Below are 18,176 nucleotides of genomic sequence, written 5' to 3' on the forward strand. Positions count from 1 at the left end.
GTGAAGACTGGAGCAGTCAAGTGTCAGTGATAAAGTCATATACCTTTGTTGATGGACTTCTGTGGAGATATTTCACTGTCTATTCCTGGTGGCAGGCACCATATTAAGATGTTTAAAACCGAGCCAGTTGTTGCACTGATATAAGAACAGCCAACATTAGACAGTGGCTTCGTACCAACATGTTTTGACACGTTAGGGGTAGAAGCCTCACTTCCAGCTGAAGCCTTAGACCTCCTGTGATGATGTCATGCGTTTGTGGGACATGACCAAGAGCACTGATTGGTCATTGGGGTGTGATGTCATGAATCCGTGTGGCATGGCCAAATTGGCAAGTGCACTGGCAGGTTGCAAAGCCCCACATTGGAAAAAAATTGTCCAGCATCAGCATTGGTTCCTTGATTGATGCATCATGACTGCAGTGTGGGGAGGGAGGGTGGTGGCCAAAGAAATCAGGAGCGAGGAAGATGAGAGGATGAAGAGTGGAGAACAGTGGCAAGGGAGGAAAAAGATGAACACTTTGGTCAAAAGAGGGCAGTGGGGAAGAGGAAGAAATAAAGAGCGAAGAATGGCAGCCAGGAAGAGCAGAAGAGACAAGGGCAACCACTTTAATATATTGATGCAGTGCTTGCTCGGTGGTCTTAGTCCAACCTTACGTACCGCTTTTGCATTTCTTTCTCATAAACAGTAGCAAACTCGGGTAGTGCGCTGTAAAAAACAAATGCCAGCACATACATATACAGTTAAGCCTCTATGTAACGAATCTCCGTGTAGCGAATTCCTCAATATTATTAAGTATTTCTATTCCCCTATGCCTTGTAACGACCATGTAACGATCATGTTGATGTGGTTGACATTGATATAACGAACTCGTGGCACCTACTGTATAATAGGTAGTGCGGAATTACTGGAAAATTGCCAGAACCCGACCAGTGTCATGACGGTAAAACATGACCTGACATGAGAGGAATGCCTACGATTACAACACACAGTGTTCCAATGCCAACAGTGCAACGTTGTGGCAAATGCAGCAGTCTCCGTCCCTTTCCCTTCAGCGCATGACACTACAGTAGTTAATGGTCAAGAAATAACATTACAAAGAGAAAAAAATACCTATGTGTGGGGCGAGCAGTGTGTGCTTATTGCTGCTAGGCAGTTACTCGCATGATTCCAGCGCTGATAGCCTTCATGCATTGGCAGCAGGAACAGCAGAGGGCACTGCCAATGCAAGGGGTTCTTTTGGTGTAGCGGTGGTGGGCGAGAGGGAATGCGAGTGAAGACTTAGGCACTCCCTTGCCTGGCCATGTGGCTACATCAGACTACTCCTATGGTATACCTCCCTTTCTCTGTCCCTCTCGTAGATGCATCGTGAGATCCGTACCAGAGGTGGAGGCTGCTGCTGTAGTCACGCCGCGCCCTTACTACAGTTGCTAAACGTTTCATTGCTTTTACAACTTCGAGTAATAGGTATTTACTACAGGCACTTCCAAGATGATTTCCCCTACGTTTATTTATTAATTTGGTTTCTGTTCTGCATTCTCCTTTTGAGTCTTCAAGCTAAAACTGCATAGGCCAAAACCCTCGATTTAGCAAAAAATTGCTGAGATGTTACAATTTCATTATAACCCGGCTCAACTGTATGATATTATGTGAATCCCATTGATTGTCTGCAAATTTTTTTTTCCTTCATTGGTGGGCTGCTGTGACTGTTAAATTAAGCCACTATGTTGTTGAGGAGGTCGCAGTGAAAAGCTCTTAGTGGCTAGCTTCTGCTCATCTGGAACTCTGCTTGCTCTTTTACAAGGCGCTGGCCTCGGCCTCTCTCAGGAGTGAGTGTGAGTGTGGCACTTCCACTTTTGGCCACTCGTGCACTCGACCATAGGTTTGCTTGTGAAAATGGCAGATGGGGGTAATACCTGTGTTTCATTTATGGGCCTTTTGTACCTTTTGAAAGCTACTTTTTTTGGGGAGAGTAGCCTCTGTTTTATTAGAAGTTGATAATTTTCACATATGTACATGCCTTCTTTAGTTACTGCTTCATGCTTGTTTGAAACCTTATGTTGTCTCCTTTTGCAGCTCCTTTTGGGACTGAAGTTCGAGGAGGTAGAGAAGCCTGCCCTGTGGCACCCAGAGGCTCGCATGGTGGGTGAGTTTGCCTGTATCCCATTGGTGTCGTGCACTGCGGAAGGGATGCTCTGGCTCTCAATGGGCTGTTGAGATAGCCTTGTTGAGTTTCTATTGAGTGTGGTTTGAATCCTTGTTTAGTTTCTGTTGGATGTGGTCAAACATGCTCGATTGCATGGTGGGTGAGCTCAGCTGTTTGCCTTTTGTGTCGTGCACTGCTAAAGAGATGCTCTGGCGCAGCCTTGTTGAGTTTCTGTCGAGTTTTTATAGGCTTACGGGTCGGTTACTTGTGAAATTGGAAACACTTAACTGAGAAAACTATGAAAAAGGGGTTTTTCTCCTAGTGTTTTCTGAAAGCAAAGCAAAAAAAGAAAACTGTGATGTTGATAGTACTTTTTTATTTTTGAGTTTCGAACTGCACTGTCTCAAACACATGCACATAAAGGAAAGTACTGTCCTGGAAAGGTTTCACATTGTAAACTGTAGTGACCAAATTTGAGTGTGTGTCAGGTAGTGGTTGCAATTACACCATTTGTGTTCGTTCAGTAGTGTTTGTGTGTCCTGAGGTTGACAACGTTAGAAATTCAAGGTCGGTTTTTAGTTACGCCTGAAGAAGTCATGAACAAGGGAGCCACAAGGTTGACATCAACAAGTGCAACAAAATGCAGCTGTCGGTCGCTTGCTCTTGGGTGGTCTGTGTTGTCCCAGGCAAGATTGTACTTAAATCTGCGGCAAAAGCTAAAATTTTGACATGACTTCTTTTTTGGATCTTCAGAAAAAGAAATGAAAGAAGGATGTTTGGTGGCTGTGCGACAAAAATGGTCCCTTAATGTTTTATTCTGGTCATAAAATGCATGTGACACAATGTTGAAATGCCTCGAGCAAAGTATAGGTCTGCATTTCCTAGGCTAAAAACAGTTAGCCTGGCCTTTGTAACCAGAGTCACCCCAACCCCAGTATTGTGGTGCTGCCTCTCTCTTCCATGGTAAGCTACTGTTGATAAATTGTGCATCTTCTTAAAACTTCTGTCTGGTTATGTCCAAATTTCAGCCTTGTTCTTATGACTTTATGAGTCTGTTCTCTGCCAATATGAAAGGGTAGCACTAAAATGGAGAGCATAGTGGTAACTGTGACTTGTCAGGGTTATTTTTCCCCTTATTCCCCCTCCCCCCTCTTTTTTTTTCAAACTCAGTGATGCTAAGCTGGTGACGGGGTACCGTTTCGTGTTTACCGAAAACTGGCTGTTTGTTTTTGTTTGTTTGTTCTCCAGTTCAAGGTGACTGACAGCGAGACCAAGGAGCTTCTGGGCTACTTCGTCATGGACCTGTTCCCACGCGAAGGGAAGTACAGCCATTTCTGCAACATTACACTGCAGGTGAGCAGAGAAACGCCTTGTGGAAGATGGCTCTCCCTGGCAAGTTTCTCAGAGCATGCTTTGTTGCTTAGAGATTTTGTGGAATGAAACTTGAGGAGGTGCTGTCACAGTTGGGCAGCAAAACAGGAAAACTTTCCGAATGTGCAGTGGTGGCATAGACATCTGCATAGGGAAGGTGGTAAGAGAGGAGGAGGGGGTGGTTGGTGCAGGAATATGAGGTGCGACTGGAGGGTAGCAGTGTAAGGCAGTGAGAGGGAAGCACTGTACCTTAGAGGTGTACGTCAAACCCGAATATAACGAACTCGGATAGAGCGAATTATGTTTTATATCGAACACTCGAATTTCCGCTAGCATTATGCATATAAAATGTATTTTTTATAACGAACTACACATCGGATATAGCGAACTCAGCGCGCGCGATCGGTCTCCAAACGCCCGCCAACGGGCGGGCCTTTGTGCCGGCTCCGAGTTCTCTCCGGGCAGCCCACGCTGCCGGGCCGCAATACTTCTAGCGCATGCCGTTGTCAGATGGGAGGGGGATTGGCGACGGCTCCGTTCCCCAAGGTCTCACACAGCGCATACGTCATCACGCGCCCGCTAGGGTGCTTCTGCTGCTTCTGCGCCGATGCCACGCTTCCGTAAAACGCAGGAGGGGCTCTCTACAGCAGCTTCCACGAGGGACCCTCCTGTACGCATGCGCGGCCGTCGCCCGGAGTAGCGTGAGTAGCCTTTAAAATCCGCGCCATCGGCCAGCCTCTCTTTGCAGCGCTCCTATTCGGCAGCTGCCTACCATGTGATCAAAGACGTTCGAGCAGCTCCGGACCTATTGCGCTTCGAGAAAGAAGCAACACCGGCCAGAACTGGTTTCAAGTTTGGGCGAAGGGAAGGCAGCCTCCGAACAACGAACGCGTCAGTGGCGAACTTTCCCGCATCCTCGGAGCTTTCTTTGTTCGCGTTTGCAAGTCGTGCTGCTGCTATCCTCACGATTCCGGACGTGCCTACGTTGCTGCTGGCTTGCATTCCGGCGCTACATCCTGCAAGATGACGACGAAGCAGCGGCGTGCCCTACCGCTTTCCGACAAGCTGGAGATAATTCGCCGCGTTGGCCGCGGCGAAAAAAAGTCTGACGTTGCCGCACATTTCAAGATTCCGCGGAGCACGTTAAGCACCATTTTGAAAAAACAGTCGGCCATCAGAGGCAATGCACAGGAACGACGGTGACGGCTTTCGCCACCGCAAGCCGGCTTACGACCAAGTAGAGAAAGCGCTGTACCAATGGTTCTTGGACGTTCGCGCGCGAAATCTGCCGGTCTCTGGCCCCATGCTACAACAGAAGGCAAAAGATTTTGCCTTCGTCCTGGACGTCGAGGGGTTTACAGCGGGCAGTGGTTGGCTCCAACGATTTAAAGACCGCTACTCCATCACCGGGAAGGTGGTTGCAAATGAAAGCCAAGCAGTGGACGCTGAGAGTGCTGAAAAGTGGGTGCAAGATGTGTGGCATGCTGTCACGGAGAGAGACGAACCGTGCAATATTTTTAACATCGACGAGACTGCCTTGTTTTGGCAACTGCTGCCGAGCAGAACCTTGGCGCTAAAGAATGAGAAGTGCCATGGCGGCAAATTGAATAAGGCCCGAGTCACCGTTCTTCTCACGACAAACATGGACGGTTCATCAAGGCTGCGGCCGCTTGTCATAGGCAAGTTCAAGTCTCCTATGTGCCTGCAAGGATGCACTTCACTCCCAGTCACATACAACTCAAATTCTAAGGCCTGGATGACCAGAACGTTGTTCGAAGCGTGGCTGCGTGGCTGGGACGAGGAACTTGCAACGAGCGGGCGAAAGATTTGCCTCCTCCTCGATAACTGTTCTGCGCACCACTGCGGCGTCACGCTCAAGAACATCGAGCTTTGTCTCCTGCCACCGAACGCAACAGCGGTTTTGCAGCCCCTCGATCAGGGGATCATCCGCGCTTTCAAGCTTGGCTACTGGAAACGCGTCGTTGAGCGGCTGTTGGTGAAATTGCGGGTTAACGACGAGCTCAAGATTAATTTGCTGGCCGCAATAGAAATGATTAACCGTGCCTGGCAAGACGTGACGCAATCCACAATCCGCAACTGCTTCCACCATGCTGGACTATGTCGAGAGGATGCAGAAGCTGCTAGTGAAGCGCGCGCTGTGCAAGATGACAGCGATGTTGCCACGCTGTGGGAAGAACTCGCTGATGTTCCGGACGCTGTGCCCGAAGAAGTTGCCCTGGAGGATTTTCTCACTGTTGACGACAACGTAGCCGTGACAGCGAGCCCGTTGGACTCGGAAATTGTTGCCGACATGCTGGCATCTGGTGCGAACGAGGAGACCGAGGAGCCGCCGCCGGAGGACGATCGCCCTCGCCCGACGTTGCACGAAGCCCTCGCTGCTACCGATCTGCTGCGCCGATACTGCTCCCGAATACAGGGAAGCGGACTGGAGTTTGTGGAAATGATGTCGCGTGTGGAAAGTGCGATTCTCGCTGATGGAGTTAAATGCAGTGTTCAGGCGAAAATCACTGCCTACTGCAAATAAGTGAGCATTTATCTGCAATAAATTTCTTTTGTAGATTCATGGTGAGCGGCACGGTTTTTCTTTAGTTAGTGCGTTTTCGCTGCACTGTCTGGACATCGTGTATAACGAATTTGGTACTGAAGTTCGTTATAAACGGGTTTGGTTATAGCGAAATACTTTATATAGCGAACAAATTGCGTTGAATTACGCAGTTCGTTATAACCGGGTTTGACTGTAGTGTGAATGCAGTTTTATTTTGCTTTTGTGTGTAGATGTTCACACTGCAGCCAGGTCATCTGGCCCCTATTGTTTCGGTACATTATAATTTTTCAAAACCAGGTATGCAGGTATGGTTTCAATTGCGACGAGTGGTGCTGAGCACATTGTCTCAACTATGGGCACCCTCATTCCTAATGCTGTGCCACTATTCATTTCCATAGTAGATAGGAAGCAAAGATTGCATCTTCATTTCATCAAATGGAAATGATTAGTCCCCTGAGTTGTGTCCTTAAAGGGACACTGCAGCGGTTTTCAAATGTACCAATACTATAGGCTTTTGAAGTAGATTATTTGATGATCATGCCTGTGAAGTTATTTTTTCGATTATACATAAAACACCTGCGCAATCGTCGACTAAAAGCACGCAATTCAAATTTCCCGCACCCCACGTGACAACTACACAGGAAAAAAGCGGAGGGAGAAACCTTGCTTCTCCATCCGTCGTGACGTCACCGTTAGGAGCCGGAGGCATTCAGAGCCAATGGAAGGGGTTTTCGGCGTGCGCTGTTCCTCGTTTTGCGTACGCTGCGGACGTACAAAACACGTCAAGTTAGTGTTGTGTACCTGATACAACACAGCTCTGCATGTGTTTGGATGCACGAACAGCTGTGGACGCGACGATGTGATCTTCCATTGTATTAAAAGCTCGCGGCGCAATGTGGTGTTGCTGAGAAGAGAGATAAATTCAAGCCGACCAAAGGAAACATTCTACTCGAAGCATTTTCGTAACTGTGACCACATGAAGTTTGTTTCTAATGCGATTTCTATAGGGCTTTGACAAAAAGGCATGGCTGAACCATGACACGGTTTCTTCTGTTTCCTTGTAACAAACAGTCGGGGCAGTCATCTGCGATCCGTTCATGGACTGCTATCTCATGATGGGACGATTAGACAGCATCGGCGCATGGTTGTATTCGCGTGTCTCTCTTCTTTTTTTTCTTTTTTTTTGCGCAAAAGCTTCGCGCAACGAATTCTGTGCTAAACATGGACAACGCATCAGTAGCACGCGCTGATGATTTTTGCGAACTAGCAGATGATTAAGAAGAGTCCACTGCTGTGTCAAACTAGGTTGTGAAGACTGTGAGATCTTTTCCAGCACGGCACGTGCCTGATATGTTCGTGGAACCCTTACGGGAGCATTATTAGAAGATAAGGAGTGTACCGCTCAGCTGGGTAGAGGCGCATTCAGGTAAGGAGCGCAAAGAGCGAGGTTTCCTTCGGTGCGTTCTAGCAATCAATCATCAAAGTTGTTCATACATGGCCTTGCGATTTTGCACCCGTTGCTGCCTCATCATTTTATATAGCCCTGTCTTGTTTGGAGATGCACATTAAGTTGGAAATGAAAACAACGAAGCTCTTGTAAGAAAACACATTTCGGAACACGGCTTTCTCATGAAGGTATGGGTGCAAAGGAGCTGCAGCTTGGCTTTCAACATACGTCAGCCGTCAGTTCACTAAACGTGTATTGGGACAGTACAATAAAAAGGAAAGGCTTTCAACGTCTGCTTAATGTCGTATGACTCAAGCAGCATTCTGCGTGCATTTGACTTGGTCTCCAGCACAATGGCCCCGTCAATACCTCGTATGCACTGCAGAGCTCTGCAACCGCGCTTCGCTTATTGTTCAGTTGTCTGGTGGTAGCTGTGTACTGCTTCAGCCTATCTATAACATTCTTCGTTTTCCCAAGGTACCACGACTGGCATTCAAAGCAGGATTTGGTACACCAAGCTTTGGGTTCATTTTTCACAACAATGACCTTTCGGGCGGGGCGAGAGGCCTGAGATGGAGGTAGTCGGCCCAGGAAAATGCGGGCCGAGGTTTCGCTGAGGGCCATGTCGTTTCTGATAATAATAACACACTATTTTTCAAAATGCCTGTAACTAAAGCAAGTTTTTATGCCAAATCTACGCTCCCCACAACGAAAGTGCTGCATCGTTTGTGGACGTATCTTGTACGGATACATGCGGTAAATATCCCGATGGTCATTCGGGAGGACATGGCATGCCATAATGACATTCACAAAGCCGCAGAGAGCTGCGATCAACCCAGCGCAGCGAAGGAGCCGCATTGGCAGCTTCCCCGCTCCTCAGAATGTCGTCACGCGACGTCTTGGCCAATCACGGGCGGCGGCGCGACCCGCGGTGAGCCCCGTCGCGCAGGCTGCATACCTCTGCTGAAAAAAGGCCATTTCTGCTTTCTTCTGCCTAATTTTAATCTGATATTTGAGCTCGCAGCATGAAAAACTATGGCTTTCTGCTGAAAGCCCAACTTTTGCAAAAAGTGCTGCAGTGTCCCTTTAATTCCTGCAGCAGCTGCCGTGGAGATCTTGATGCTCGCAACTATCCTTGACAGTTACCTTGGCAACAGCCAGAACTACCATATCATGAACCGTTTTACTGTGGACAGCCAGGTTAGAAAAGCGGATCACAGCCACATGGTAGATGTGTCTTTTCTTGCGCACTTCTTTTTAGTCTTTAGGCTTCAGTGTGGGAATCTGGTAACATGACAACACAATATCTCTTAGCGTAAAATAAAATTTGCTCACAACAACTTGGCTGCAGCAGTTTCTATACTGGAGAGTGCAGCGCAGTAGGAACAAGGAAGGGATGAGAGCGCGCCTGTGCCTGCATTCTTCTCGTCTCGTCCTTGTTACTACTGCACTGCAGTCTCCAGTATGCAAAACCAACTAGCCAGCCACTGCATTTTAAGCATTTTCTACATTAGTTTGCATGGGTTGTGTCGCAGTGTTGTCTTCTAGAAGTCCTAGCCGCGTAATCCACCGTCGTTTTCACTGTCTGTGAAGCTAGTGGAGTTTGTTTGGGTGCATTTGGGTGAAATTGTGCTTAACTGTCGGGCAGTTGCATTGCATGCGTGCCCCAATTTTCCTATGCTTCGCATTCCTTGCAGCCCTGCTGCCGCAAGCGAGATGACTCGTGGCAAGTTGGACTCGTCGCTGTCCTCTGCAACTTCCCCAAACCCACGGTAGACAAGCCATCACTGCTGACACACTCTGATGTGAGTTTATGCTCTCATATGTATTATCGTCATCGCCGTCATTATCATCACGTTGCATGCCCCTGCGCACTGGTGAAGCGAGGCACGTTAAGGTTTTATTGCTCTGATGACCTTTGTCACTAGTGTGCCAGCAACTACAGTGCAGTCCACTTATAACAATATTGAGAAAACCTGAAAATCCGATCATTATAACCGATTATCGTTATATCTGGACCGGCAAAAAAAAAAAAATGAAAGAGAAAAAAAAAGCACACCCACATATTTTCACATGCATTTAGGCTTGCCTACTTACTGGCGATGAGTAAATCAAGTTGAACAACGCTAATCATCACAAAGAGCACTAAACACTTTATTACAGTGTACATCAATAGCCATAAAATAACTTAAGCATACTTTAAAATGTCGGAAATTCGCGCTTGCTTGAGCAGCAGCCGAAGCTTCACAATTGCTGTGAGCATTGCTTCCAGTAGCGTGTACGCTGGCGGCAATCCTTTTTGCGTGCACGAAATCGATTAGCGACGAATGAACTGAAGGACATTCCCGGCTTTGATGATTGTGAAAATCGTAGAGTGCGAATCTCCATATTTTTTCACCAGGCTTCCAACCTTGAAACTTTGCCAAAAATCCCGATGAATCTGCCGTTTCATCTCGTGAGCTATCGCGTCGTCGGCACCGTCCGTCAATGTGGTCGCCGCCATCTTCCACAGACGCAGAATCGGCGAGGGCGATGACGATACGGTCGCAGCAGCACCCATTGCGTGGCTGCGATTGCGATTATGATGGTGCTCATTTCCTTCTGTTTTCGCCGCTGTCGAGTTTTCACGTCATTGTCTTCTATTTTGAATATTCAGTCAAATTTTCGGGGTAAACACCTGCCGGGCGGTATTAAAGCTATCGTTGTATCCGATGTATCGCCAATAATGAATCGTTATATCTGGTTTATTTTTACTTGGGGCAATGGGAAAAATGATAAATCTCAAGAATTTGATCTTTATAAGCGATATGTCGCTATATCTGGTATCGTTATAAGTGGACTGCAGTGTATCCTTGCAAAGTGACATCGACACAAATACACTGGCATGACTCAGCAGTGTGTGAATCCTTGGTTTTGTTGTTTGTTTGTGACCCTAAATTAGGCCAGGTTGTGAAATGTGGTAGCAGCTAACCCATAGCTTTCCGACAGGTGCGCAAGGACTTTGGGTGCACATAGCAAACTCTGATGCCTTGGATAGTGTTTGTTTTGTCCTGGTTACTGTTGCTATTGTTCCAGACGCCTCATCTTCAGCCTGAGGCGATTCATCTAGCATCATTTACCAGCGCAGTTTCTTTTTTCTGATCTGTGGCCAGGTGGAGACGTTCTTCCACGAGTTTGGTCACACCATGCACCACATCTGCAGTCGAGCAAACCTGGCTGTATTCGAGTGAGTGCAATTTCTTTTTTCTTTTATTCTCACAAAAACAAAGTGTTGAGGCGGGACGGGTAAAGGTAATCACGTAGCAATGGCAGTTAGTTTCGCACTTGCAAGTTTTGAGTAGTTAAGGAAAAGTTGCAATGGAGTGAAAGTTAATGAAGTTGAGCTTGCTGAAATGTAAGTTGGTCTTCACATCTAAGTCCAAGGCCATCTAAAGCCAACGCCGCCGCTGCTGCTGCTGCTGCCAAAAAGCTTTTAAATAATATGGAATGAACACTGGTGCAGAGTGAGCAGTGGAGTCTGTGTCTTTGTGTCTTCTTTCTTCACTAGTTTTTTGCATAGGCTTGTGTGGAGGATGCAACCATTGTCATAATTAGCGGTACAGCTTTCTTACCTGGCTGTCAAGAAATGTGATTGTTTCTGATCCGAATGCACTCGCAGATATGTGCCTGAAATGTGTGAGAAATGCACTTTGGTGCCAGTCTAGTTTTCAGTCTGTAATGTCAGTAATTAAAACTCTGCTAATTGAGTATTCCACATAACTCAAAGAATTTCCGCTGCCCCATAATATCTGTCGTACACTTTATTCACTGCCTGCACCAGTCAAGTTAATTTGAAGTACGAGGTCTGTATTCAGAGTTTGGGTCGTTTTCAGAAGTGTCGTTTTCATGTTCACTTCAAGTCTTCTCATCGTTGGAAACAGTGGAACTGGATGGATGCCAGTTCAGTTGCCACTACTTTCGGTTCTTTCTCCACCGATCAAACAAAGACACTGAAAATGATGCAGACTCGGAATACGTACCCTGGAGTGCTGTGTGAGGATACCCGGTTCTGACTTTGCTAAAATGCCCAGCGAAGCAGCAGCGCTTTGGAGCCCTAAGGTGACACACTACTTCCTATAATCGCTGGTCACAAGGTGTTATGAGTGTTAGCATCTACTGTGTTTTGCAGACACTGTTAGCTAAACACTGTACTACCCATGCTTGGTGACAAGAGTTGAACTGGCTGCTTCAGGGGTACAACGGTGGAGCGGGACTTCATCGAGTGCCCGTCCCAGATGCTGGAGAACTGGTGCTGGGACCTGGAGGGCCTTGGCCGCATGTCCCAGCACCATGCGACGGGCGAGCCCCTGCCCCAGAACCTGGCCGACCTGCTCATTGCTTCGCGGCTCGCCAACGTGGCCCAGTTCAACCTGCGCCAAATCACGCTGTCCATGTTCGACCACGAACTGCACGTGAGGCCGGAGGTATGTGCTCTGAAACCATGCTCTCTATGGTGGTTGGGGAGTGGTGCCCAAAAGACACAACTTTTACTTCTGTTGCTCCGCTGATTTCTGCATATGTGCTAGGACTTCTCTCTCTAAAATGAACTTTTAGTGGAGACCGCTTTTATTTTGCTGACACTGTCGCTTGAGAAATGATTGTGTTGTTTTTGTAGACCTCTGCATGTCCTTGTTAGCTCTTGCAGTGTTGCGAAATAAACAGTGTTGCCCTGCATCCTCTTCCTGTGACAGGCAGATACGGGCAAGCTGTACCGTGAAATCCAGGAGAGGCTGCTTGGCTGCAAGCCCCAGGATGGGACCAACTTTGCTGGCAACTTCGGTCACCTGATGGGGGGATACGATGCACGCTACTATGGCTACCTGGTGCGTATGACCGAGCCATTCCTTTGTATCCCGTGCATCAGTTGCTGCTTGCGGAGTTCTCGTGGCAGGCAAAATGTTGTAGAGTTGTTCCTTAGTATTGCAGAAGGAAGTTTACTCGTAATGTAAGCAAGATCAGCCATCTGCTCTTCATTTCAACTGTAGAAGTGTTGGAGCTCAGGCTTTCCATATCCCAAAATGTGCAGTGTAGAGAAAAAGCACTGCTTTGAAAAGGAGCTGCTTTCCTCTGTTAAAAATGGATGGTTAGAAAGAACAAAGATTTTAGCACCCTGAGTACCGTGCCAAAACTCTTTGCTGCACAGACTCGCTCTGTTGGACAGGCGTTAACTATGCGCACATGAAGAACGGGGAATATGTTTTGGCTTGGGAATACTTTATTTATGTGATTATTGCTTGCTGCAAACATATGATCTAGTAAAGGAAAAACACATGGCCAATGGCCAGAAAGAGCAGTAAGGTGCTTTATCATATTTACTGACAAAAGGGGTGCACTTTTGCCTAAATATCTCAAGATAGTAGGATGGGGTGCTGTATTACGTGGAGTACAATATTACGATATACTTTTTTAAGCAATGTAAATGGGCAAAAATAGGCTGCTGGAATGAATACATAATCTGGTACAACTCTTCTTCTGAATAAAACAAAATGCACCCTTTGGCACGGTAAATACGTCAAGCAGAATGCACCTTTTAGCTTGTTCGGCAACTTATGCCTCAAGCTTGCTCTTCTGACTCTCATAGGAGCCCATCATTGTGTCCAAGTAGGGTGGTGTTCACTCTAGCAAAACTCAACATTCACCGCAAAACCCAACTGGAACAAGCCGGCACAATCCATAATTCAGCAGATCACGTGGGGAAACTCTTTGTGACCAAGCTGATTTTGGGTTGCTTCTCGTGTACCTCACAAAGAATTCTTATTTTCCTACAGGTTGAGGTGCAGGGTCAATCCACTTCTAGCTACAACATGGTCACCGCTTTCAAAATAACATTGCGTCCGATGTAGGTGCATATTGAAGTAAAGCGATGCAAGCATGCACGGACACCAAGGTGGTGCTTCGTATGGCCTATTACTTCGCTTTACTGCGTGGCCGGGTCGGACACAGTGCCACTTTGAGAGGAGTGAGCGTGTCATAGCTAGAAGTGGGTGACCCTGCACTGTACAGTATTATCTGTGACACAAACCTCACTGAGTCGTGAAAAATATTTGTTTTCTTCTGATCCATTTTCAGCTGATGAGATTTATTTATGGCCGTATGCTGCCATTCACTCGCTGTACCACAGCTGTGCGGGCCAAGCGCCACCATTCACTATGGGCACCAGGGATCTTGGTATCCGTGATGTCCGTTCACCGCACCATTATTTACTTTTCATGGTGCATGCTATGCGACCAGCATCACTGATTTATAGGAAGCACGTAGTGCTCAAGGTTGCACTTGTGGTTTGCATATTTTTATTGTCCACAGCAGTGTACTAGTGCGCTTGGACAACTGTTTTTCTGTGCATTGGAAACGGTGTACTCTATCAAGGGAATTTCATTTACTGGCGTTACCGCGCATTTGGTGCCAATGAGGCTCATATCGGTGTGATTCTACTTTAGCCTCGACATTTGACAAATTGCTTTAAGTGTGTATTTATTTTGGCATTCAAAAGGGAACGCACGCTAGCGTCCACCGCCATTATCAGCAGAGTGTGCATCAAAAGAGTGAGGTGCATTTCTACATGAGGGCAACAAAAATGATCGCCAAATGGAGACCCCTAATCGCAGATTACATCTGCCGATGCGATAGCGTAGCCTTTCCCCATTGGCAAGGGAATAGCCAATAGGGAGAGGCTACGCCCCCATAAACACCTTCTGTGGTCACCATGTTTCTGTATTTTTGTTGACTATAAGTGACCATATTTGATTGTTATTACTGATAATATAATATGACACTGTTGTAATAGGCGGTTTATTTTACCATAGAACATATGGAAAGCCTGATGGTGCAGGTGCTGTTCATTTTTATATCCGATATATTGTTAAAACCGGTATTGTTATAACTGTATGCAGTAAATATCAGTGTGTTGAGATATTTCGTTTTTCTGCGAGGGGGAACAATGCTTGAAGGGTTTCTTCCAAGCAGTGCATGGGATTAAAGAACAAGCTCGATGGCCGCCGGTATTTAGAAGGAGGGGGCACCCGGGTCTTTGCAGCCGAAAATCGGTCAGAAAATCAAATTTTCAATCGTCTCGTTTTCGCGATTCTGAGATCTTTCCGCAGCTATCTCTGAAGTTTCGTTGAAAAATATTGTCTAATTTGTGCGTTACAGCGTTCCAAAGACGAGAATCTGCACGTGTGGCCCTTTAAACTGAGGTCAAATGGCGCCGAATTTCGATCTCCCGCAGTTCGAGAAATACGCGATCTGCGGGCATAATCTTGGTGTCATTCAAAAGATCCCGATTCAGGCCATTCCTATATCTCGTTTGGTGACCATGAGCGAGCCCACCGAAGCGGAAAACAAAGGATTAAAATTGCGTGAAACACACCCTGCTATTGGACTCCCACCGCACGTGAGCGAAATGGCGAGCTTTGGTTGGCTGGCGGCATCGACTGCTCGCGGTCCGCCGCCATTTTGAAAAGGTCTCTCCTTTAGGCCTAGTCGGCCTAGCGCCGTTCTCTCATCGTAACCACAACGCGAAATGCGCAATATTGAGATTCACGCTTCGTTATTAGCCTAAAAAAAAGCAACGAGAGGAGATAAATGCATCGGGGACGCTGCATCGCCGCATCTGGTTATCTGCAATCAATGACAAAGCGCCGACGTTCCGCGTAGAGTCCGCGATGGCCTGATAACGGTGTAGCATAGCCGGTCGTGCTCAGTGCGACAGCGAGGAGCGGCATGATCTGCTGCGTACGGAATCATGATGGTGCAGACAAGCAAATGCAGCTTTCAACGCCGGGATAGATCGTCCTGTGAGGCAGTGCCGTCACCAGCCGCAGCGGCAGTCGCGAAGCAGCGTCTCGCAACACGTGGAACATAGAGAAGATTGCTCGGAATCCCAAATCTTGTTGAAATAAAATTTCTTCTGAATGCTACGCGGTGCAAGACGAACAACGGTTGCTTATCATTAGTTGTAAGCCGAATGCGTTTAAGCATGAACGTGGGAATGGCGATCGCGCGCCAGAACTTGGCACCAACTTTAGCGGAGGTCACGATGCAAACGCACTCATCTTGGTGGCGACTTCCGGACCATGCGTTCTGTTCGCCGGAAATTTCATTCTTTGATGGCGATTTATATCGATGGTAAATGATGCATTGACATCAGAAGCTAGCCAGAACCCACTTTAATTAGTTACTGTTAGCTTTGGTGGTTCAAAAATTTATTAACATGTTTTTTATTAATTTCTCAAAATCAAAATATTGAGGACGGTGCATGTTTGGAGGTGCGATATTTCTGGTTCTACTTACGATACTGCTATAATTTCTTTTTCACCCGAAAGGTAAAGTCATGCACAATGCAAAAATATAAATTAATTTGTGGTATTTAATGAGGAAAGTTTTTAAAAATTACATGTTTTCTGGAGTGTCAAGGTGGCTTTTTGGCCTCTGAACTTTGACAAGCTGTAACTTTGGTTAAAATAGAACCAGGACATTCAATCTTGATTTTTGCATTCTCTGTGTGTTCTAAATTGATTTGATACACCAGCTTTCATTATAACTCATGTAGTTTTACTGACAGCTCACCTCCAAACAAAGAACATAAAGTGCGCAATATCTTCAGAACTAAATGGCTTACATAAAATTATTGCGCATATTTGAAATCGCCACAAAAAGCTGCATAAATGGCGTAACTTTCATCAAAATCTACCAGTTAATAAAAAATATTGTCTTAGGACCAGGGTCTCTCCTTAACTCTTGGAAGAAGGCAGCAGAGCAGGTAACACCAACACAAAGCACAAGAGGCACGCACACGCACACAAGGACTACGCTGCACTGACAACTATATTAACTGAAAACCGCACATCTTCTTCCTTCACTTTACGTAGTCCTTGTGTGCGTGTGTGTGCCTCTTGTGCTTTGTGTTGGTGTTACCTGCTCTGCTGCCTTCTTCCAAGAGATGTGTGACAAACTAGCTCATCGTTCGACTCTATTATTGTCCCTCCTTAAGGATGCATAGCAAGGGCCAGTCGGTTTGAACTAGTCTCTCTCCTTGTGCTTTTCTCCTCTGCTGCACTCTTGACTTCTGGCCACCTGGTAACAGTGGAGTGAGGTATTCAGCATGGACCTCTTTGAGACACGCTTCAAGAAGGAAGGCATCCTCAACCCCAAGACTGGCATGGACTACAGGAGGCAAATCCTTGAGCCTGGATCAACAAAGGTAAGCAAGCGGCCTGTGTGTTTTCAATGACAAAAAGGTGTATGCATTTTTTTAAGTGTTAGAGATCTCTGCATAAAAGGGGAAGAGAGGACTTACTGACTTATTTCGACGGCTAACGCTGGCACTACTTCGGACACAGCAGGGCGGAACTACCAGCCGCAGGTCACAGCTTCAGCTTGAGAAATGGGCGCCGGAGACAAGCAATGGCGGTAGAAATGCAGTGTCGCTGAGTGTTCTTCGTCTTTCTTATGAAGAAAATAATAAGAAAGGAGTTTGTGGAATGCACTTCTTATGTGTAGCAATGTCCTTCAGTTATATTATGTTCCCACTTTTTTTTTTTTATGGCAGTATGGGCATTGCATTGCCTTATTATGCCAAAAATAATGCTTATTTACATGTCTTTTTTTTTTTCTTTGAGATAAAGTGTTCTATTGTAATGCATTAGTACCATTGCTACCAAATGCTTCATCATGCCTCGCAGTCGTCCTTTCTCCTTTGATTAGGAATGATAATTGGAAGCACTTAGGAGGGGAGGGGGTGTAGTAAGAACCTACTGTCGACAGCCATTTTACTGCTTAATAAAACAAAAAGACATCTTAATTTTTTTTGTCATTTGTGACTCATGATTCGTTTACAATCAGAGTTGGGACCAAAATTTGCCTTATTTGTTTCTGTGTAAGGTGTGCGAAATTTTCATTGCAGCCAATGGTGTTTACTATACTCTGTCCATCTAGGATGCTGAAGAGCTCTTGAGGAACTTTCTGGGCAGGGACCCTACGATGGACGCCTTCCTGAAAAGCAAGGGTCTGGCACCTCCAAGTTGATGCTAGGGCTGGCCGCCATCTTGGCTCAGTACCAAACTTGCATCATTTATTACTATTATCTTTTTTACCGCAAGGGTAGCAGAAAGAGGCCCTGTGTCTTTCCTGTGCCATAATTTTGCTTGAAAAAAGAAGAGGGCTCAAGTTCCTTGTGCCATGCAGTGTTATGTCTTTGGACATATGCCGCACGTGCCTCAATGATGGCTCACTTCTGTCACGAAATCATTTTTTACGCAGGTTGTGCTGTAATAAAGAGCTGTATACTCCTTCTGTCATGCTTTCTGCAGTACACATGCAGCATGCAAGAGTGGGCGTCATAGCATCTTTGGGCACTTTCAGCTTTCAGTTGCATCTGACACCTCTTCGCCTTTGCTTTGGCGGCTTGCGCAGTGCCTAACTGTTCGGATCTTTGACCTTCACAGCTTTGGCTTAATGGTCAGTTCGCTTGACTGCTAATCCCAAGGACACTGATTCAAACCTGGCAACAGTGGCTTCTTTCCAATGGAGGTGAACAGCAAGTTGCCCATATACAGTGCAATGCCAGTGCAGGTTTAAGAACTCCAGGTGGCCGAAGTTATCTGGAGACATTT

The 18,176-nt window shown here is 46.5% G+C and overlaps 1 protein-coding gene across 2 annotated transcripts in view; it reads left to right on the forward strand.

The window, feature by feature from the left end:
• The window catches only part of LOC146181609 (thimet oligopeptidase-like), a 33,014-nt gene extending 15,158 nt beyond the window's left edge, over positions 1 to 17,856 (forward strand). For both annotated transcript variants that reach the window (XM_084576616.1, XM_084576617.1), the window contains exons 9-16: positions 2,074 to 2,139; positions 3,392 to 3,496; positions 9,225 to 9,332; positions 10,680 to 10,753; positions 11,759 to 11,990; positions 12,258 to 12,389; positions 16,649 to 16,765; positions 17,500 to 17,856. In XM_084576616.1, coding sequence (XP_084432742.1) covers positions 2,074 to 2,139; positions 3,392 to 3,496; positions 9,225 to 9,332; positions 10,680 to 10,753; positions 11,759 to 11,990; positions 12,258 to 12,389; positions 16,649 to 16,765; positions 17,500 to 17,589 — 924 coding nt within the window. In that variant the 3' untranslated portion in view covers positions 17,590 to 17,856. The remainder of the gene's footprint in view (positions 1 to 2,073; positions 2,140 to 3,391; positions 3,497 to 9,224; positions 9,333 to 10,679; positions 10,754 to 11,758; positions 11,991 to 12,257; positions 12,390 to 16,648; positions 16,766 to 17,499) is intronic.
• The last annotated feature ends 320 nt before the right edge of the window (positions 17,857 to 18,176 follow it).

The sequence above is a fragment of the Amblyomma maculatum genome, chromosome 8, assembly GCF_055883805.1.
Source record: "Amblyomma maculatum isolate TAMU_Amacu chromosome 8, ASM5588380v1, whole genome shotgun sequence".
Lineage (NCBI taxonomy): Eukaryota > Metazoa > Arthropoda > Arachnida > Ixodida > Ixodidae > Amblyomma > Amblyomma maculatum.